The 23499-nt window shown below is 38.1% G+C and overlaps 1 protein-coding gene across 1 annotated transcript; it reads right to left on the bottom strand.

Annotated features, from left to right (window-relative positions):
- Positions 1 to 1287: 1287 nt before the first annotated feature.
- vtg3 (vitellogenin 3, phosvitinless) lies at positions 1288 to 23404 on the bottom strand. The gene is given in 19 exon segments (XM_051672169.1): positions 1288 to 1303; positions 1784 to 1810; positions 1812 to 1961; positions 2313 to 2400; positions 2510 to 2699; positions 2801 to 2876; positions 2878 to 2906; positions 2996 to 3097; positions 14441 to 14583; positions 14586 to 14605; positions 14677 to 14769; positions 14771 to 14829; positions 14956 to 14998; positions 15000 to 15038; positions 22339 to 22484; positions 22585 to 22746; positions 22848 to 22976; positions 22978 to 23100; positions 23231 to 23404. Coding segments are annotated over 19 exon segments (1809 nt in total).
- Positions 23405 to 23499: the final 95 nt, after the last annotated feature.

The raw sequence follows: 23499 nt of genomic DNA, 5'->3' as shown, positions 1-23499 counted from the left end.
ATGTCATAGCACCGTAAATATGCTGCAGAAATAGCAAATGGTGTAAAATACGTGTGGAAAATCGTGACATTTGACGGCGTTTCTGTGTTTGTGAAAAGCGCCACTTTTTACGCTGTTTGGCTTTCCATGTGACGCCGTAATAAATAACGTTTTGATTGCACAAAAGCAGCGCTTTATCTGTAGTAGAATGAGCCGTGCCTGCTGATTTCCATAGCCAATAAAGTTTGAACTGTTCTCAACCAATCAATGATGATTATTTCTGCCAAAGTGTGCTGCTGAATTCACAGGTGATATATTGCTCATTTCGGACAAACCAAAATGGCAAGAAGAAACTTCGTTTTGCGTTGCAAGCGGACAGTGAACGACTGCACTCGGCAACCTATTGATGATACATGACCATGTATGCTTCAGTCAACTTTAGTGAGGTAAGGGTGGCTTTATAGTCAGACTAATTGATAAATCATGTCTGGCTGCAAAACGGAAAGTTTACAGGGTAATCTCTGCTAATTTGAAAATGCAAGGATTATATGAAAACACTGGTATTTCTTATGTTGTTTTTATTATAGCCCAATGCTTCAGATTTGGCCAGCATTGATAGATGGGAGATCAATGTGTAATTTTCTTTGTAGGCTATTGGTATAGAGTGAGTTTATTTGTAAAGGTACAGTACCAAAAAAAACACAATTCTAGTTAAAAGACAAAAAGATGCATTTTACTCAGATGTAACAGCATTTGCTAATTTGCATTTCAAGTCCTTTCCTTGTGTGATGCTCCTGTTCTACCTGCTCCGTATGGGACTCGACCCAGTGTCTGTGGCATGGGAGGCGGGTGCACTAACAAGTTGGTTAAAGGCTACAGCCTCTAGTGTCAGTCACTCCTCTGGAGGTCAGGAGAGTGAGGTTTATACACATTGCACAGATATCTATCAGCTGGCCACCGTTACACTTGCATTACAATATATATATATATATATATATATATATATATATATATATATATATATATATATATATATATACATGGGAGGCACTGTATAAAAAACTATAATTTCAAATTACAAACCACAGTTTCTGGCACTTAATATCGTATATACATTCTGTCTCTGGAAAAACAGTAGGCCTAAACATTATGGTTCAACAAGACCAAAAAAAAATAATACATGACATTTAGTGCTTTCATTACTGTTTATTATGATTTTACTTTGTTTTTGTTTTTAGACTGGAAACATTCCAGAGGAGCCTTGAATGGGCAAGAGGGAGGCTGATCAATGTACCAGCAGCAGATGAGCTACTCCGTGACATAGCTGAATATATTGAAGAAGTTATTAAACATATACGCAGCATGGACAACATAGTAGGTCCAACATAAAGTCTTGCATTTTGTAACATGAGACTTGATGGCTGTTCAAAGGTACTTATTCATGAAACATGTAAATTTCTGTAAAATTGGGAATGAAAATAATAAATCTGCCAAAAACATGATTACTGCAGTTGTACTTTTACAGTCTATCACCATGATTAATTTTTATAGGGGATTTTTTACCCACACAGAATGCAAATATTTGGTGCAGAGAATCTTTATCATAGAAGTTAGGGTAGGGTTAAAGGTTTTTTGTTTTTTTTCAACATGTTTCTACATAAATTACCCATTGTGACTTCCGACTGGAAAATTAAGGGTCACACTAATTTATTATTATAATTTACAGAAATGTATTATTTTTGCAGGTAGCACTTTTTTCGTATACAAGAGGTATGACACAGATAAATGTTCCTGGAAAATGTACTTGACTGAAAATAACTCTGTATTGGTTGGTTTAAGTCATTTCATACTTCTGCTCTTTCACATTTATGTTCTAGCCAAACGCCCATGGCAGGGCGACAACTGCCTTCATCTTCAGCTCAACCCCACACTGAAATAGATCTGTGTTGATTCCATGGAAGGCAAAATGATCCTTTGTAAATCTGTAGGCTGGAGGGAAGTCAATGTTCAGAACAGAAAATCCCCCAAAACACAAAAAAATGAGTTGCATCTGCTAATAGCATTTATTTGCTTCCTAAACAAATGTGTTTGTGCTGAAAAATAATTCAAATAATTCAAGTGGTAAATATTACTTAATTTAAATACTCCTTGCACAGTGATAAACCAGTGCATATAGCTCCTGGTCAAGTTGGACTGTCGGTGGTTAGTGAATAAGCTGCAAGAATTAGCACTGAAATAATGCATGCAAAATTGATGCAGCTATTTAGTGAATTCTTCCCTCTGTTCCAGTTGATTTTAGACTTAATGAATGCCAGTTGAAGTCTGTTTATTACCCAGCAAAGCCATCTGTCTCTGGGGAAATGTCTCAGCTTAGCAGCTCACCCAGATTTTCCTTCAGAGGAGGATTCATTTCAGCTTTAGCTGTAGTCATAGAATACATTATCATTATTGTATTCAGCTCCTGTCTTTATCTATTATTAACAGATATCTAATGGAAAATGAAAACAAATTGAATAAAAAAGTGAATCACCATTCATTGTAACGGCATTAACTACGGAATATTATTTGCTGATTTCAACTGGGAGACCTAGGCATGTTGGCTGTATGAATCAAGCTTCCTTGGCAAGGAATGGCTTGGTCGAGTGCCAGGCAGTCCCTTTCTGAAGATCCTGAATCTTTTACCAAACTGAACTCTCCTTTCCTACAGAAGGACTAAGTGACTGTGGAGAACAAAATAAATGCATCGCATTTCAATTTCATCCCCAGAAAAAAAAATAAAAAATGAATTAACTAGATGTTGAAAAGGCAGACGTTTGAATACCTTTACAATGCTCTGAATGTGTTCTCCATTTATATCCATTAAAAATGCTTCCTGTCCAAACACAATGTCCAAACACACCTTTCAGGAGGTTTTGCCAGTCAGAGAGCTTGAAAATATAATTTAGAAGAATAGCTGTTAGTTAGATGACTGACATATGTTATACATTTCAGAAATTCTGAGACTGAAGACATTCACAATTTTTATTATAGCTGCAAAATATGTGACTCCAAAATCTTTGTCCATTCGAGGGACTTTTCCAGCAAGAAACTCTTGTATTCCTTCTGTACAAACTCCGAACTGGAAAAATATACATTTTGATCAACAGAATTTATATTAAAATACAGTAAACCATGGTAAATACACTCACCGAACACATTATTAGGAACACCTGTACACTTACTTATTCATGCGATTATCTAATCAGCCAATCGTGTGGCAGCAGTGCAATTCATTCAGATACAGTTCAGGAGCTTGAGTTAATGTTCACATCAGAAAGGGGAACAAATTTGATCTCAGTGATTTTGATTGTGGCATGATTGTTGATGCCAGACGGGCTGGTTTGAGTATTTCTCTAACTGCTGCTTTCCTGGGATTTTCACACACAACAGTTTACTCAGAATGTTGCCAAAAACTATAAATATCCAGAGAGCAGCAGTTCTGGGAACGGAAACGCCTTGTTGATGATGGATGTCAACGGAGAATGACCAGACTGGTTTGAGCTGACAGAAAGGCTACGTTAACTCAGATAACCACTCTGTTCAATTGTAGTGAGCAGAATAGCATCTCAGAATGCACAACACGTCGAACCTTGAGGCGGTTGGGCTACAACAGCAGAAGATCAGGTCGGGCACTTTATTAGGACCAAAGTGTTCCTAATAAAGTGCCCAGTGAGTGTATAAAATAACACTTAACTCAATGAGAGATTATGGCTCTGTTCCAAAACATATTGATCTGCCCATCTAGGCAGAATTTTAAGGCTTCACAGGCATGGATCTGACACAAACACTTCTTCTTTTTCAAAAGACAGGGATCATAATAATACTGCCCCCTAAACTACCTTAGTTTGGTCAAATTCTAAGGCAGCAACATCACATGTAACCTTTACTTAGAAAGCAATCCCATAATGATTTGCAATTAGCTCAGTTAAAAAATGTAAGTTGACAGACAAAACATAAGAAATGCTGACCATAAACATATAGTACCTATATAGTTCATTCATTACTGCAAAGTATATAAAAAAAAGTTCTGCTTACATAAAGTGCCTATGTAGGCAGTTGATGTCGCTTCCTGTTGCTGCTGGCACATAGCTCGAGTCTGTGTTTGTAGCCTGCTAGCTTTTTTAGCATCGCTTATCTATCTGTTTTCAGCTTTTAATCTTTAATATCTGCCATTTTTCCCCAGCATTATTCTCTTACCGCAATTCAACTGCATGCATTTTTTTCTGCGTGCATCCGCTTTCTTTTTTTATCGCGATTAAACTGCGTGCATTTTACAGCGTGCACCTGTTTTCTCCTCTGTGTTGCACAGATTATTACATCGATCTCAAAGCAAAAACAACCATAACAACAAACAATTTCGTGTGGGATTCACATCGATCTCAAACCCTCGCCGCTCAGGAACAACCAACAACAACAAACAACTGTGGTAAATCATTGCATCCGCTCATGTTATTGCTTCCTGCATTACATACCACATGTTTACTATAGCTTCTTCCATCAGCAGTGAGGGATTCACATGTGATAAATGTAAGGAATTAGTCAGGCTGACGGAGAAGGTTAATGAGTTAGAGACCCACATCCAAACGCTAGTGGAGGTCAGTGAGAAAGAGAAGCCGGTAGATACTGTTTCGGATGCGGGTAGTACAGTGAGCAACACACACACTTTGGTTCCGGCTCTAGAGCCCCCGCAGCAGGGCGTTTGGGTGATGTCTCGGTGGCATACTCACTCAGCAAAGCAACAACATTCTCCTGTTCCTGTTAGGGTTTCTAATCAATTCTCCCCACTCAGTGATGCACCCACTAAGAATCATGTTGAAAGAGCCTTGGTCATAGGTGATTCTATTGTAAGGAACGTGGAAATAGAGACTCCAGCTACCATTGTTAAATGCATTTCGGGTGCCAGAGCGTCTGACATCAGATCAAATTTACAAGTGCTGGCTAATGCTAAACGTAGATTTTCTAAAATTGTTATTCATGTTGGCACTAACGCTATCCAGCTTCACAAGACGGAGATCACTAGAGATAATGTTAAAGAGGTGTGTGAACTTGCAAAAATGATGTCAGACACTGTAATATGCTCTGCCCCCCTCTCTGCTCGTCTTGGTAATGAGGTTTATAGTAGATTAGTGTCACTGAATGGCTGGATGTTTGAGTGGTGTCTGGAGAATAGCATAGGATTTATAGACAATTGGAAGAGTTTTTGGAGTAGACCTGACCTGCTAAAGAGAGATGGACTCCATCCCTGGCCCAGGTCAGGGAGAAGACAAACTGGCTAAACCGAACGTCTGCTACCTGCCTTGAGATGTCACACAGGTCACATAAACTACAACACATAGAGACTGTATCACCCAGATATCATATAGAGACTGTGTCTGTTCCCTGAACTACCAAACAAAAACCCCTCACTAGATCATTTAGAAAACATTTGATTAAGGTCAAACTTGAAAAAAAAAACTGTAGATAAACAAAAATTGAAGATAAACATTATATAAAGATAGGGCTACTAGACATTAGATCTCTTTCAACCAAAGCACTAATTGTACAGAATTGATGTTGATACTATAGAAATTCTACCACAGAGCGATGACATTATAGATCATTACCTCGTCTCTTGTATGCTGCGATCAGCTAATTTGACTCAATCTACACCACACTATCGTTCAGGTGGATCAATTCTTTTGACCACTAAAGATAGCTTCACTAATAATCTTCCAGATCTATCTCATACACTCAGTAAGCCCCAAAGTCTAGAAGAACTTGAAATGAAATAACAGAAAATATAAATACAGACTTCTCTAGCACTCTTGATAATGTAGCCCCCCTTTGATTAAAGAAAATTAAATAAAAAAGCCCCTCACCATGATACAATGATCACACTCATGCTCTCAAGTGAGCAGCTCAGAAAATGGAGCGCAAGTGGAAGAATACAAAATTAGAGGTATTTTGCGGTGCATGGAAGGATAGTGTCTGTAGCACAGACAGGCACTAAAAGCTTCCAGGTCAGCATATTTGAGCAAACTCATAGAAAATAACCACAACAATCCTAGGTGTTTATTCCCTACTGTGGCTAAACTGGTTAGGAATAAAGCCTCAACTGAACCAGATATTCTGTAGCAGCACAATAGTAATGACTTCATGAATTTCTTTACTGATAAAATAGAAATCATCAGAAATAAAATTGGAATTATGCAATCAATTGTCACTGCACCTCAGAAAACAGTGTCTCATAATTTTCCTCACATGCAACTTCAATCCTTTGCTGTCATAGGTCATGAAAAACGAACTAAACTTATCGAAACATCAAAAGCCACAACGTATGTTAGATCAAATACCAAATAAGCTCTAAAAAAAAGTGGTATTCCCTGTAAGCTCTTCTTAATATTATTAACTCCTCGCTATCCTTAGGACATGTCCCAAGAAACTATAAATAGCAGTTATCAAACCGCTTATTAAGAAACCACAACTTGATCCTGGAGAATTGGCTAATTATAGACCGATTTCAAATCTCCCGTTTATGTTGAAAATACTAGAAAAGGTTGTGTCCTCCCAATTATGTTCATTTCTACAGAGAAATAGTATATATGAACAATTTCAGTCAGGATTTAGGCCACACCACAGTACAGAGACTTCACTTAACAGAGTTACTAATGACTTGCTCTTATCATCTGATTGCAGCTGCATTTCTCTTCTAGTGATTTTAGATCTTAATGCTGCCTTCAACATGATAGATCATGACATTCTCTTGAATAGGCTGGAGAATTATGTTGGCATTTGTGGAATTGCATTAGCATGGTTTAGGTCCTATTTAGCAGACTGCTATCACTTTGTCTGTGTAAATGAGGAATTGTCAAATCAAATAAAAGTAAAAAGTATGGAGTGCCACAGAGATAAGTTTTAGGGCCTCTGCTTTTCTCCTTATATATGCTTCCCCTGGGAGATAATATCAGGAATCATGGAATAAGTTTCCACTGTTATGCAGACGATACCCAACTTTATATTTCTTAGAAACCTGACGAAATTTCACAATTCTCCAAATTAGCAGAGTGTATCAATGAAATCAAAGATCGGATGGCCAGAAATGTTCTTCTACTCAATTCCGACAAAACAGAGGTACTAGTTATTGGAAAACCTCTAAAATAAGACGCTAAAATATAACCTGACACTCGATGGATGTACTGTTACATCGTCTTCAACAGTGAAGAATTTAGGTGTTATATTTGATACCAATATGTCATTTGAAAATCAAATTTCCAATGTTTGTAGAACAGCATTCTTCCACCTCAGAAATATTGCTAAATTATGACACATGCTCTCTGTTGTTGATGCCAAAAAACTAATTTATGTGTTCATGACCTCAAGACTAGATTATTGTAATAAGGAACCAAGAAATATTATCAGTTTAGCCCCATTTTATCGTCGTTACATTGGCTACCTGTTAAATTTCATATTCATTTTAAAATTCTGTTAACTACATACAAAGCTTTGAATGGTCTAGCTCCATGGTGCTTAAGTGACCTTCTATCACGCTATATTCCATCACGTTCATTACGATCGCAAAACTTGTTAATAGTTCCTAGAAAATCAAAATCCACAAAAGGAGGTAGATCCTTTTCTTATTTGGCTCCTAAACTATGGAATAGTTTCCCTAACACTGTTCAGGGTGCAGACACACTCACTGAGTTTAAGTCTAGACTAAATCTATTCTATTTAGCCAGGCATACACCTAATTTATTCTTCACCACACAATTAGGCTTGTAGGAATTTAAGTTAATGTAGATGTACACGGTATGGTTAAAGTGCCGCGTACCTCCATCTTAATATAGGGAAATTTATAACGGAATTAGCCACGTTCAACAACCATTATAAATGACAAATAATTTGATTATTTGTCTGAATAAAATTAGACACCATTAAAATCATATTACAACGTCTTGATGTATCCGCTTACAATTTCTATTGTGAGGAATTAACTTTAATTAGAGAATTATGATTAATTCACTTATTGGAGTAATATTATTCTCATGGCTTATTGAAAATGATATCACAAATATTTTTAAGTATAGCTTTTAGGGCCGGATCTTTGAAAAAAAAAATTAATTGATGAGATTATTATCAAAATATCCCACAGTCAAATTATCTTTGAGTACAAACAAGACTTTATTGCTATTCTAAACATAAAAACGAATCTAACACATACAAACATAAAACAGGTTGGTGAGTAGTGTAACAGGTGAATGAAATGATCTGTACAGAGAACATTAACTTTATGGAGTCTAGAGACAATGCCTTGGAAACCATTCAATACTTCTTTGAGTCTAGCTCGATTTGCAGTCGGGTAACCCAAATTATATTAGAGAGACACCAGCACTTTCAGCAAAGTCTGGAGATGTACTTGCATTTCGTTGCTTTTGTTGAGTTGCTTGGTTCTTTGGCTCTTTGTAGAAAGTTTGTTCCGTCGATGTCTTGGACCTCTGTTAGATCGTGGATGTCTGTTGTCTGTTGCATCGATGGATGATGAGGCGTGTGTGTGTGTGTCTTAGAGCAGTGAAGAGAAGGGGTCCGAGCCTTCGTGGACTTCTACATGGTAAGGAACTTGAGAGATGCCGGGGCGAGGCTGCAAGCCACGAGGGCAAGAGTGCGGAGGATGCAGAGCTGCAGAGGAAGTGAAGAGCGGAGAAGAGAGCCGAAGAAGAGAGAAGACTCCTCTTTTTAGGAAAGTTTTGAGCTGAAATTGGCCGCACCCCAAAGGTAAACTGAACATTTTAATCATGAATTTCATAAGAAAACTATAACTGCAAATAACCCGAAAATACTTCACACCATTATTCTGGAATTTAAGAGACAATCAATTACATACCAAACATTTGTACTTTCTTATTAAATTACAGTTATAATTCAGTTATAATGCATGATAAAACTTCCTTTTTAGTCTTTTTAGTTTTAACACAGATAATATATTACATGTTATGAAAAATATAATGTTCAGGGTTATCATCTGCACATGTCCATATTTGTAGTACAATCCTACACATGTCTGTGTATTTGGTGGAGTTCAGAAGCATGAACTTTTCAAGTTATGTGCTATCTGGACAAGTCTCTTTTGTTCGTTTTATTGGCCAGATGTGGTCCATTTAGCTGGGGCATGCCAGACTTTAGGGAGCCATTCTGTCAGCTCTTAGTTTTATGGCTCTGAGGAATTTTCGGTGCTCTAGGCCATCTTGGTGAAATTCTGTTTTAATGCTTCTTAATTCCCTTCTGCCTTCTGTCACTACAGACTGCTTTAGCTAGATCTGCCGGAACCTGAAACATTGATCATAATCTATAACTCTGCAAAAAATTGAATGGCATCTACGTTAATATTATTAGGGCCCTATTGTTCTTCTAAGGATTATTATTTACTTATTTTTGTTACTTTTGGGGTACATAACATGTGTGAAAACTCTTTGGGGTACATAACATGTGTGAAAACTCTTGAAAGTTTTCACACACATCAGAGTCGCTGGCCATTAGGGCATGGCAAAGTTACAGGTGGGGGTGTGTGTGTGTGTGTGTGTGTGTGTGGGGGGGGGGGGCTCTGCGGCACCACCTAGAAAATGGGCATGTTCGGGGGGCTATGTAGCACATCCCTTTGGAGCTACAGTCACCAAACTTTGTACACATATAGATCTCATGAAGCCGGACAACTTTCGTGCTGACAGTCATAAGCTCTGCCCAAAAGGAAGTTGGCCATTATGGATTGTTTGAAAAATGCATGCTCAGGAATTTGATATACTTCTCCCAGGTATTTTATGTTAAAGGTATCAAATGTGGGCGACATCATGCCAAGACATTGACGATGCTAAATTGCGAAGGGATTTTTGATATATCGAACGGTGTTGCCATGGCGAAGCGATAAAATAACATCAAAAAAATGGAATAAGGAAATGTCTCATATATTCTGCATGCATGGCGTGATTTTACATAAAAATTTAGCCAAATGTTTGTCCTTGCAGGCTGATCACATTGATGTGGCTATTGTGGGTCACGGCCATAGCACCACCAACTGGTGGAAGGAAGTGTGTCACTTTTAACAGACTTTGAAATACCCTATTATATTAACCTGAATTGCTTCAAAAGATTTTAGAATAATGTCAAGACTCGGATTTAAAATTCTGAAGGGATTCTTGATATCTTAAATACTGTTGCCATGGCAATGCATTAAATCTCATCATTCCTTTTTGTGCATATTCACATGTTTTGAGGTATTTGGTAAGCTTGATTTTTAAAGTTTATTGTTAATAAACATATGTATTAATTTTTATATAAATAAAATATAATAAAAATATCAACTGAAATGTTTACATTTTAATCATAATATGGATATGTAATGAGTGTCAGTTACAAGAAATGTCCAATAGAGGACATCCAAGCTCCATGAATGATTCCCAAAATAACATAAGATATTTGGTGTCCTGTTTGGAAGGGATCCCTGTTTCCTACGTTATGTATATAAAGTATGTGTAACTATGTTCTTCAGTTAATTATATTTCTGATTTCATGTGTTAAACATCTCCAGTTCTTGAGATGGAGTTTGATTCATTTGATCTGTGTATGTTATGATTGCCGATCCGGTGCTGGAATGTATTATTTTGAATTTATGATAAATGTTTTTCTGTTGTTATCAATGTCGTTTAGTGTCAGCAGTTTTTTTCTGCAGCTTGCGCTCTTTTCTAGGAAATAGAAAAGTGAAATGTGTCACAAGTGAAATTTGCCTTCTTGGCCGTATTGATTGTGTGTGTAGAGCGTGTTTTGTCTTTATCTCTCTCTCTCTTAATCGCTCTCAGGTGTGGGGAAACCAGGTGATCTGATTGTTAATGTGCAGCCATGCAGTGCAGTGTGTTTTCTTCCTATATAAATCGAGTGTTTCATGGCTCTGTTGTGCCATGGGTGTTCGTGAGCTGTGCCATCTTGGTCTCGCGCAAATTCCCGGAGCGGATTTTCCCGCAATTTTAATTTTTTTTTATCTACGCAGTGTTGATATGGTAACAAGTAAACAAATTAAGTTTTGTCTTACCAGCGTGTGTGACAACTAACCCCGCGTTTGAGTTTGAACACTTTTCCAGTTGAATCCCATAGAAAAATACAAACAAATGTGTCCCCACTCATTACATACATCAACTGAGGTGCGGATGCAATCTTTGTTAATTAAAACATATAGTTTTATATGGATGGATTAGAACCTTTAACCTCTTACGCAACGTGCCGTTCACATGCTTGAATGCATTTGTTTTTGCACTAAAATAACACACAGTGCCACAAAAGAGCAAAACGTATGTGTCTTGACACGAGACGTTTCACAGTTTAAGTTCTTTTTAATTTGACATGGCATCTAAAAACACAAACAAGCCATCAAAGACGTCTATCTAGCCACGTTTACATTGAAATCATTTTTAAAACAGCGCAGCCGGACACAAATGCGCTCAATGTGAAAGGCCCCTCAGTGTAAGACTAGAACTCTGTAGAAAAGTTTGATCACACTTGCCTATTCTTTATTATTTGTTACTGCACATTTTCACTTCAAGTAAATTGGTAAGTGCTTTTTGTATTGTTATAGCAATGTCAGGTGTTTTCTAAGTGTAAATTAGGCTGCTTGAGCATTCAGTGTCAGATCAAGTTTTGAAAAGTATCCGTGTACCCTGACGAAACAAAATTTATTGCAAACAAAATTGAAATCGCAAATATTATTAGAGAGCTTTTTCATTGTATTAGACCTCCTTGGTTCTGGCTTTCGTGCGTGGACGTGTTTTTAAAATGTCAATTGGTATTATTAGTTGACTGCCACGTAGTATATGATGGGCATACAGCATCTTATTCACTGTGAAACTGTGTTTTCTTAATGGCATGAATCGCACTGAAGGCCTAGACAAGTTTTATTGCAGGAGAAAATTTGAATACAAAAATAATTAAGGGTATATCAATACCCACAGCTTTCTCTTAAGTTATTTTTGTGTGCATTTTTTTTTTTTTGGGTTGCTAACTGCATATTCAATTATTATGCACTAAATATTTACATGTAATTGCATTTAAAATGTAATTAACACAATTATATAGGTATATAATGATGATTTGTGAGTTCACTGCAAAACAACCCCAAAAAATGCAGAAAATTGCATTGCAAAATGTGAGAAATGCAGCAGCAAATTCAGCCATTTTGTAATTCCAGCTAGCCACTTACATGGCCATTTCCTAACTATACCTTAATTTGATGACCAAACTTTAGTTGTGGCAATGTAACTGATTACGTTGTGACAACCGGAAAAGTGAAATTTCTGTATCCGTTGCCACAACGTAACTTTGGAGCGGTGCCAGTCCGTCATGACGACGTTGTGGCAAGGTCGTAGTTCAGTAGTGTCACGGAGGGGACAAAGGACACAAAAGCAGAGATGACGGTTCAATGGTTTTATTAACAAAGTTCTCAATGTCAAGATAAAGTGCACCTGGCGCCGGCTGCAGAAGGCTGAAATCCAGCGAGCCGCAATGGGCTAGTGAAGGGTGTGTTCGTATGATAAGTGTGCTTTGTGGAAGTCAGGAACAATCCGAAGAGAATCCGTTGAAGTTGGTGTGTTTTGCGAAGCAAAGCCCAGATGATATAGTCCCCGAGACGCGGGCAGAGACCGAGGAATCCTCCTCCACATGAACTGCACACAGAACTGGTGAGGGTGATGGCAAGCAGGAAGGTAACCACACCTCTACAGAGGCGCAAACAACAGACACACGAGCATGCTCCAACTACACGAGAGAGCACAGTTAACATAACAGTTAACCATAAACAGGCAAATAATGAGGTGACACACAAGGAATAAGTACGGAGTGCAATCAGAGTGAAGCAGATGGTAACAGGCGAGTAAATCCTTGCTGTGATCAGCATCTCCCCGAGATCGATCACCATTCCCATGGAAACGCTGATCGCGTGCCGTCTCCACCTGTGAGACACGAGAGAGAGAGAAAAACAAACAACAGTATGAGCCAGCACAAATGCCGGAACCGTGACAAATAATTGTTTGTTGGAAACCAGTTGGTAATTTATGCTTTGAATAATTATTCTATGGGCGAACATGTAGCATTCTAAACTAATTTATGTCCTCATTTACCCTACATTAATTTAGAGGCTATTTAAACAGTTGTGCATATGAATAATGAAAGCAGACTCAAAGATAATGTACTTCATTTATTTTGACAGTGCACAGAGAAAAAAAAAATGCTACTACAGAATTGCAACGAAATTACAAACCTAAATGACTTCTGTGCTCATATTAAAATCTACTTGGACTACCTTAACACCTAGTGCCATGAATTACATTTGTTAATTTAATTTAAAGCTGGTTTATGGATAAATAAAAATGGTAAATAAATTCATTACAATATAATCTTTAGATCAACATATTTTTTTCAATAAAGAATTATATTAAATTATAGCAAAAATGTTAAATGAATCAGTAAGCAAAAATTTTTTAATTACAATTAAAAATAGATAGATTCTCTGAATGGTGATTCATGAGACTGTCACCACATTTAGACAACATTATGCCAAGACATCGAAGATGAAAAATTGTGAACAGATTTTTAAATATCAAACGGTGTTGCCATGGCAATTCACTAAATTAATGGCAAAAATAGTCTAATTTCTTCTGCGTGCATTGTGTGATTTAGATTAAAATTGAGTAGTATGTTTTTTCTTGGGGACTAATCACATGGATGTGGCTATTGTTGGACATGGTCATATCGCCACCAACTGGCAACAGGAAGTGTGGGACTTACAAAAAGTTCTCTTACCCAAATTGCTTAAATTGTTTAAACACTGATGATGGAACATTTTGTGAAGTTGTAGTCAAACTGGAATGATGGCATATATCTATTACTCATTGTATGATTAGGGTCCAAGTTTACATTAATGTTGAGATGTTGCTGTGTCCATCATGCGTTGTTTTCCGATAGCCACCGAGTGGAAATGGACCCATGGTGCTTTCCATGTCTCAACCTCGGGACTTCTATCCTGAGGTCACCAGAACCGGCCGGATCCAGCTCCATTCCTGCTTGTTATCGGACTCCACTGCTGCGTGTCACTGAGTGATGACGACAGAATGCAACTGGTGCCAGCCAGACATCACTTCAGTCTATTACGATGGACCTCAGAGGATGAACTGATGCCAACTCCAACCATAAGACATGGGATACTTCATATGCCATTGCCTGAACCTTGGATTTAGGATAGACCTCACCGGCCGGTTGAAATGCGAAGTGCGATCAGTGTGATCTGACACATTTACGAACACAACCATGCATTAAGTCGAGCTTGTTTGTAGACCAAATGTTCACATACATTTGTAAGGTATAGTTAGTCTGATTCAACTGTGCCAGACGTAAAACTAGCTCATTAACTCACCTGAGCTAATGCCACTGATACTGGTTCAGTGGACAAGTGGTTAAATGCCACTACAAGTGCCTGTCCTGCCTCATTTGCTGAAATGTCTCCTGCTTTGAATCTGGCCTCAAAGAATTTGAGGATCCTCTCATCTGTTACCTCCAAACTGAGTCCAGGTTCCACCTCCTTAAGTCCAAAAAGAAGAGTCAATTGGCTGATTATGTATGTTCCTACATAAACAGGGGCTTAGAACGTACTTGTGCTCATCATCTCCTGCAACCTGCTTCCATAACTGCTCTAGATGGTCAAGTGTTGCCACATGTAGCAACTGAATCAGATCCAGAATGTCTGGATGCACTGTCCACTTGATATATGTTTGACTGTGCCAAACGCTTGATCAAATCAATAATCTGTTGGTGTACAAAACGGCAAAAGCCAAGTTACTTATATATCTTATCAGTGTAGCACTAACTGTATTTAATCAACACATTTGTATATTTTTATATGTTCATGTGTGTACAATCTTGGAGGTTTGCCTTTGGCACTGGATTGTTCAGAATGATCATCAAAATTGGAATTATCAGTTGTGTCAGAAACTTTGAGGAGCTCAATGTCCGGTCTGCAAAGAAAAACAGCAATTGTTATTTACAATCAGCAGTGCTGGAACCGGTATTGGAGAAGCTACTTTGAAACTTCCAAATTACATGCTACTGATGATTTAAACACCAGTTATTAACAAAAAGTATGTAATCACATTGAAGCTATTTTAAAGGGGCAACATATTAAATATATGAAATATTTATAATCAGAAGATTTAATTAAAAACTTCAGTTAGGGTGCCAACAATAAACGTGAAGAGACATTCAACCTGAAAATGTTACATTAAAAACTAATAAAACCAGAAAACACCCTAACCTACATAACTGATTAGAAAAGGTGGTGAAATAGCAGCAATTAACAAAATATTTTGAAACAAAAATGAAGACGTTAATGCATTTAAAATTTAGAGTCTTCCTCTACGGGGGAAAATAAACTCCCCACAAATATTGATGAGTCCTTTTGTCAGGTTTGGTGGAGGAAATGGTAGGACTCAAATGCAGAGTAGGGATATGGGCTTTTATTGATTGAAATATATAACAAAAACAAACAAAAACTACCCCAAAGTGGAAAAAACACAGTCCAGGGCGACAAACAAGATGACAGACTGGGCTGAAGCAGGGCTGGAACAGACAAACAGGAACCGACTGGCAGACACATAACAGGGAACAAATCCACAACGAACTGGCACAAGACAAAAAACTCAATGGGGTTAAATAGGGAAGAAAACAAGGAGATAATGAGGAGGGCAGGTGGGAACAATCAACTACTAATCAGACAGGTAACAAGGCAAACAAGGGGGCAAGGTTATCACTGAAGACAGACACGAATGCACAAGGGAATGAGAAAACACAAACACAAGTGCATTCACAAGGCACAAGACAAAACACAAGTGCCTAGACTCAGCCACAGAGTAAATAAATCAAACCAACTGAAGTGACTGAATCCAGACACAAGACATAAAACACGTACATGTCAGGGCTCTGCCTCAAAGGGAAAAAAACCCAAAACTAAGGGCAGAACCCTGAAACCTTTTGCACTACACCTGCTTTTTCTCCAATTCAATTATCTCTAGAATGAGATTGTCCCTCCCCCAATACCACCTGCAACTGACTAGCAAATAGCAAATCATGGTTCATGGCTGTGACATAAAGCCTATTTACTGTTTAAAAAAGTGGACCAAGCCTTTCAATATTGCTCAACTTCCTTTCCCTTACGAAAATCGAGAGTCGCAAACTTGCCACAAATTCGGCACTGATCATTTTCACATTCAAATGAGCTTTGCGGCAAACTTGCGACAAATTGTTCATTGTTGCCAAAGGTTTGCCGGTGGTTTACCACTACCGGCGAAGAACTTCTGTCAAACATTTGCAGCAAATAAAAAGCTAATTTGCATATGAATATAACGAGCAAGTTTGCAGCTAGTTTAGATTTTTTGTAAGGGTTTTCAATAGGTAATGCATCAACTAGGGCTGAAATGATTAGTCGACGTTATCGACAACGTCGACAATAAAAAATTGTCAACCAAAATTTATGTTGTCGAATAGTCATTTGATGTAATTTAATGTAACATGAGATCATATGAAACAAATGGTGGCACGCAAGAGCAGCACTGCAGCTCGCGCCTGACTGAGGAGTGAAAGAAAACACAGCTCACAGTCTAGATGCACTCTAAACTTTCCGAAAAGCTTAGGATGATGTAGATCGCAAAGTATGAGGGAATTATACAAAAATACCAAATAAGTAAATACAGAAGCACTGTCGTTGTGGAATAAGCAGAGCCGGAGCCGGAGCTGTCGCTCCGCTTAAGCAAAACTTGCGTGTCGAGCGTCTTTAAAAACACATCTTTAATGCAGTTATATTTAATGCATTATAGCTTTATTAAAGTACAAATAATAAGGAAGCAGGTCATGTAAAGGACAACAAACTCCGAAACTGGCATTTCTCTGTGCGATCAGTGCCTCTTCTATGAGTTGCGCGAAGTGTCCCGATCTAAGGGGAAGAGATTGAAACTGCACCCGGCTGATGTACACTCTGGCTCAGGGAGGCTCATCCCTCAAGCGCGTGCGCTTGATGCAGCTAGATTATAACGTGATGGCTCGTGACTTATTGAATCATAATATACGTGTCACTGTGCATTTCTTATCGTGAAGAAAATTGACAATACACAGCTTTATTAATAAGAGAGAGTTTGTTTTTTTGTGAGTTAAAGATGGATTAAAGTGAACAAAAAGGTGAGAGAGGGTAGTCTTTGCCCCATTATACACTGCAACAAAATACATTTTTGATACGTATCTAACCCTTTATTTTGGCTTTTTTTCCAATATAAATATATAAAACTCCTTTAAAACAATATACATTTACTTTAGCAGCCATACTGCAGAAATATTTTTTTTATCTGGGAATGTTTCCTAGTAAAAAATTTTATTGATTCATATAGTTGACAAAGAAAAACAAAACATATACACGTTGAATCAACATTTAACTCCCTCTACTACCCCTCCCCCTCCCCAATCACCAACCCCACCCGACCCCCAACGAACATCCCCGTGGTCACACATAAGTACACACACACACACACACACACACACACACACACACACAAAGAATATAATAATCATACACACATCTAAAACTACGCCTCTCTCTCCACAGCCCCTCCCCGAGAGTTCCCCAAAAACAGAAAATAACTGCCTCCTTTCCCATCAAAAGAATCCCAGATCCCCAGCCTTCTACATGACACCTCGAAAGCTGCCACACTCCCCATCTCCGCGCACCACTCCCGAAATGAGGGCACTCCAGCCGACTTCCATCCCCTTAAAACAATCTGTCTGCCTGTCATAACACTTGTCAGAACCCAATTTTTTATGTGTTAATCCCCTATTTTGATGACCGCCCCATTGCCTAAAATACAGAGTCTGGGGCAAAACGAAACCCGAGTGCCCAACACGTCACACACAAAACTCTGAACCTTCAACCAAAATTCTTGGATCTTAACACACCCCCAAAAACATGGGTTGTGTCTCCATCTTCTGATTGGTATCACCAGCAGGTGGGTGTGCCTTTAAGACTGAGCCTATACAATCTAAAGGGGGTCCATGAATCTATGTAAAATCTTGAACTGTATAAGGCACACCCATGCATCTCTAGATACAGACTTGACATTTTTTAGAATCCTAGCCCACACTCCCTCCTCCAGTACCAAGTTTAAATCTTTCTCCCATAATCTCTTGATAGAAGTTAAAGCTCCATCCCCCAGACTCTGAATTAGCAGGGAGTAATACACTGATGCCTCATGACCTTTTCCAAAAGCAGTAATCACCACTCCCAGAGTATCTGCTGCTTCAGGTGGGTGCATGCTACTCCCAAAAATAGTACAGAGCAGATGGCGCAGCTGTAAATACCTAAAGAACTGAGATCTGGGGATCCCAAAATGTTGAGCCAAATTTTCAAAGGATCTCAACACTCCACACTCAAATAGATCACCAAGCATATTAACCTCCCTCACAATCCACTCTGACCAGCAGAAAGGGGACTTATTAATACATAATTTTGGGTTCAGCCATATGCTCGAGGCAACATTTAAATAAATGTCCGAATAAAACACTCTGGACACGTTTGTCCATACCGAGTGCAAATGCGAGTTAAGCTTTAATATCATGTAATGTGGAAACATAACTTCTCCGATTAGTTTGGTAGAAAGGCTTTGCAATGGCGAAATAGGGGCAAGAACGTCCTGTTCAATACAAAACCAGGGAGGGGCTCTCTCAGGTGGAAGCGACCAATGAGCCAAATGTCTGAGACCGAATGCATAATAATAAAACAAAATCTTGGGTAGGCCTAGCCCACCTTTGTCAATCGGCCTATGTAACTTATTGAATGTAATCTGGGACGCTTACCATTCAAAATGAAGGACTTCACTATGCTATCAAATTGCTTGAAATAAGAGAGGGTGACATCTACAGGGAGAGTTAAATTTTGGAATACAATTCATTTTAATAACATTAACCTTCCCAATCATATATAAATGTAATGAAGCCACCTACCCACATCGCTCGAAAACCTTTTTATTAAGGGGTATAATTTAACTCTAACTAAATCACACAAATTTGCTGGGAATAAAATGCCCAAATACTTAATGCCCTGTTTGGGCCACTGGAAGATGCCTGGATGAAAAGCAGTTGCTGGGCAGTACGCTGTCAGAGCCAAAGCTTCGGATTTAGATCAATTGACTCTGTATCCTGAGAACTTAGAAAAGGAATTAATAATTCTGTGGAGGCAAGGCATAGATCTAGTGGGGTCAGAGACGTATAATAAAATATCATCTGCGTAGAGCAAAAGCTCATACCTCCCGCCACCCCCCCGGAAAATCATCTTCCTTTCTTATCACAGCTGCTAATGGTTCCAGGGCAAGAAGAACAATAATGGGGAAAGAGGGCAACCATGCCGGGTGCCCCTATCCAGAGTAAAATAATCTGAAATTAATCAATTTGTTTGTACCGCTGCCACCAGGTGTCTATAAAGTACAGTGCATCCGGAAAGTATTCACAGCGCTTCACTTTTTCCACATTTTGTTATGTTACAGCCTTATTCCAAAATGGATTAAATTCATTATTTTCCTCAAAATTCTACAAACAATACCCCATAATGACAACATGAAAGAAGTTTGTTTGAAATCATGAATTTCCTTTCCAAATCATGTCCAATCAACTGAATTTACCACAGGTGGACTCCAATCAAGTTGTAGAAACATCTCAAGGATGATCAGTGGAAACAGGATGCACCTGAGCTCAATTTTGAGTGTCATGGCAAAGGCTGTAAATACTTATGTACATGTGATTTTTTTCGTTTTTTATTTTTAATAAATTTGCAAAGATTTCAAACAAACTTCTTTCACGTTGTCATTATAGGGTATTGTTTGTAGAATTTTGAGGAAAATAATGAATTTAATCCTTTTTGGAATAAGGCTGTAACATAAAATGTGTAAAAAGTGAAGCGCTGTGAATACTTTCCGGATGCACTGTAACTTAATCCTTCCAATAAAGGTATTCCCAAACCCGTATATTTCCAAAATCTTAAAAAGATAATCCCATTCTACCATATCAAATACCTTTTTGGTGTCAAGTGAAATGGCAGTGACTGGAGTCAATGATATTGATGAAACGCCTGATGTTAACAGAAGAGCTATGGCCCCGAATAAAACCCACCTGATCTATGTGTATAAGAGATGTCATAACTTTACTTAAGTTTACTTTACTTTTTGACAATATTTTTACGTCTAGCTGGATCAGGGAAATTGGTGGTAACTCTTACACTCGCTTGGATCTTTGTCCTTTTTGAGAATCAGACTGATCCAGGCTTGTGTCATGGTTGGCGGAAGCTTTCCATTCTTTAATGATTCCATATAAACTTCTAACAAAAGTGGAGCCAATTCTGTAGCATAAGATCTAAAAAATTAATTTTGAATTCTTTGACATATTGTCTTCCTACAACAGTTAAGAATCAGGATGTATTGAATCTCACCGGTTTATGACATAAAAAGTATTAAAACTAGCAAAGTGCGAAAAGCTCGCCGTTCACACGCCCGAACATCACATGGCACCATGCGACTCTCGTATCTGAGAATGTTGAATATAATATTAAAAATACAAAATTTGTTCATATCTAAAATTCCTTTAAAAAATATACATTCACCTGAGAAGCAGCATATAAGATATTTAGACTTGCTTTTAGAGAATAGATTGTGTATATCAGAATCAGAAGAATCAGAATCAGAATCAGATTTATTGCCAAGTATGCTTACACATACAAGGAATTTGTCTTGGTGACAGGAGCTTCCAGTGTACAACAATACAAAAACAATACAAAAACAGCAGCAAGACATAGATAATAATATCAAATACAAAATAATTATACACATACGTACATACACACACAGACACACACATACATACATACATACACACATACGTAGTGCAAATCTAATACGAATCTGTTATCTGTTATGTACAGTGCAAATTCAGAGGAATGAAATGGCAGAAGAGGTTGGATGTGTTGGATAAATATAAAAAAGACTAAACTGTGTATTGCACATAGTTATTGCTCAATGAGGCGATTTAACTGTTCATGAGATGGATAGCCTGAGGGAAAAAACTGTTCCTGTGCCTGACGGTTCTGGTGCTCAGAGCTCTGAAGCGTCGGCCAGAAGGCAACAGTTCAAAAAGGTAATGGGCAGGGTGAGTGGGGCCCAGAGTGAATTTTTTAAAGCCTTTTTCCTCACTCTGGAAGTGTATAGTTCTTGAAGAGGGGGGGCAACCAATAATCCTCTCAGCAGTCCGAACTGTCCTTTGTAGTCTTCTGATGTCTGATTTCGTAGCTGAACCAAACCAGACAGTTTTTGAAGTGCAGAGTACAGACTCAATGACTGCTGAGTAGAACTGTATCAGCAGCGCCTGTGGCAGGTTGAACTTCCTCAGCTGGCAAAGGAAGTACAACCTCTGCTGGGCCTTTTTCACAGTGGAGTCAATGTGTGTCTCCCACTTAGGTCCTGTGAGATGGTAGTGCCCAGGAACCTGAATGACTCCACTGCTGCCACAGTGATATTTAGAATGGTGAGGGGGGTCAGTGTTGGGGTGTTCCTCCTAAAGTCCACAATCATCTCCACCGTTTTGAGCATTTTCAGCTCAAGGTTGTTTTGACTCATATATAAGTATATTTTGTCTTTACTGCACTCGCAGAAGTATAACCAAGTGAAATAATTCACTTATATTTAAGATACATTCTCTTAAAGCAAGTCTAAATATCTTATATGTTGCTTCTCAAGTAAATGTGTCTTGTTTTAAGGATTTTTAGACAATTTAAATGGAAAACAAAACAAAAACACTTGATAACAATAGGATTTTTTGCAGTGAATTTTTTACTGAATTAAAAAATATATATATTTTTTTCCTTTGATTCAGTGAATGTCATTTAGAGGTATTTTTAAAAGATGATTTTGTCCTCTTTATTGTTAGTAAGCACGTTTAATACAACCTTTTAAATCGGGGCACAAGTTGAATAGTCAGTTAAGAGCTAATGATTAATCTTTGCAATAATTGCCCGAATAGTCAAATAATCGCTCTAATAATCGTTAGATTAGTCGATTATCAAAATAATCATTAGTTGCAGCCCTAACATCAACACAAAACAGAAAACTGTGCTCTTTAAGCCATTTCATAGGGTCTTTAAGTTTTTAGCATCTGTACTTTTAGCTACTTACTCCCCAACACTGGCTGTAATGACCTGCTAGCTGTTGTGTCAATGACTCTGTTTGAAGCACTTACACTGGCAACATTTGGGAGCTTCCTCCCTTCACAGTGAAAGGAGAGAAGTACTGACGCTCCTGTGCAAATGCCTTAGTGATCAGACCGCCATCTGCTGTGGACTTCACCGTGTAGATGTATTTCACCATGGAAACAACACTATCACCCTCTGTAAGTCAGAATGCTTTCACTTCAGTTCAAGGCTTGCATTTTCATAATTCTCATGTTCAGTTATGAAATTTAAATAGTGTGGTTATCAACACAAACCTGTCTGCTGACTTTGTCTTCAGGGGCAAGGGCCATTCCTCGGTACAAAGCTGCTGGTTGATGACAGTTGGAGATATCAACCATCTGAGTTACAGTTAACTCTTTGGCACTGTCGTCTTCTTCAACAGTGTAGCTGCTCTGGCATACACCATGGATTCCCAGCTAAAGACATTCAAAAATCATATTTTCTTTTTTTTTTTTTTTCTCAGGAGGTATGCTCCTATAGGTTATTGTTGTAGCATGAATAATTGTTGATTTCGTACCTCCACCAGTTCATAAAAACTTTGAATGGTTTTGACTGTGACTTGTAAAAATCCAAGGATTCCTCTCACAATATTTACTACTGCGTTGGAGACGCCAGGCGCTGTGCGAATTTCAGCCTCATGTCCTTTTTGAGAACTGAAATACGATGGACTGGCTGAACTCAGAAGACAAGCGCTTAGTAAGCTTTTGTGATGGGCTGAAGACACTTTTCCCAGGGATGTAATTAATGTCTTCAAAGGCCACATTTGAGATCTAAAAAGGAAAATCACTTTTTACTTTATTTATGAACATTAACTATTATTGACAAGTGCTGAGTCAAGAACAAAAATATTTTATGATGTTTGTTAAGGATGAATTAAAAGAAAAGTGACAGTGTTGGTACCTGAAGTACAAAGGTTTATGGAGATTCACCGATGATTTTAAAAGTGCACCTCAGTTTCAGGGCAGACTCGACAAGGTCTGACAGTTCATGTCCTACTCGCATCATTCCTTCATATTTATACTCATACGTTTTTTTTTTTTTAGAGTTCAGGAAAGGCTCTAAAATGTTGTCCATTGAGGAATTGGAAGAGATATTTTTATATTATATTGAAATCATTATGATCTAATATGTATCTGAATTCAAATGGACCTTAGTCAAAGTGAACACCA

The sequence above is a fragment of the Myxocyprinus asiaticus genome, chromosome 35 (genome assembly GCF_019703515.2).
Source record: "Myxocyprinus asiaticus isolate MX2 ecotype Aquarium Trade chromosome 35, UBuf_Myxa_2, whole genome shotgun sequence".
Classification (NCBI taxonomy): domain Eukaryota; kingdom Metazoa; phylum Chordata; class Actinopteri; order Cypriniformes; family Catostomidae; genus Myxocyprinus; species Myxocyprinus asiaticus.
This window is presented reverse-complemented; position numbering and strand designations above follow the sequence as displayed.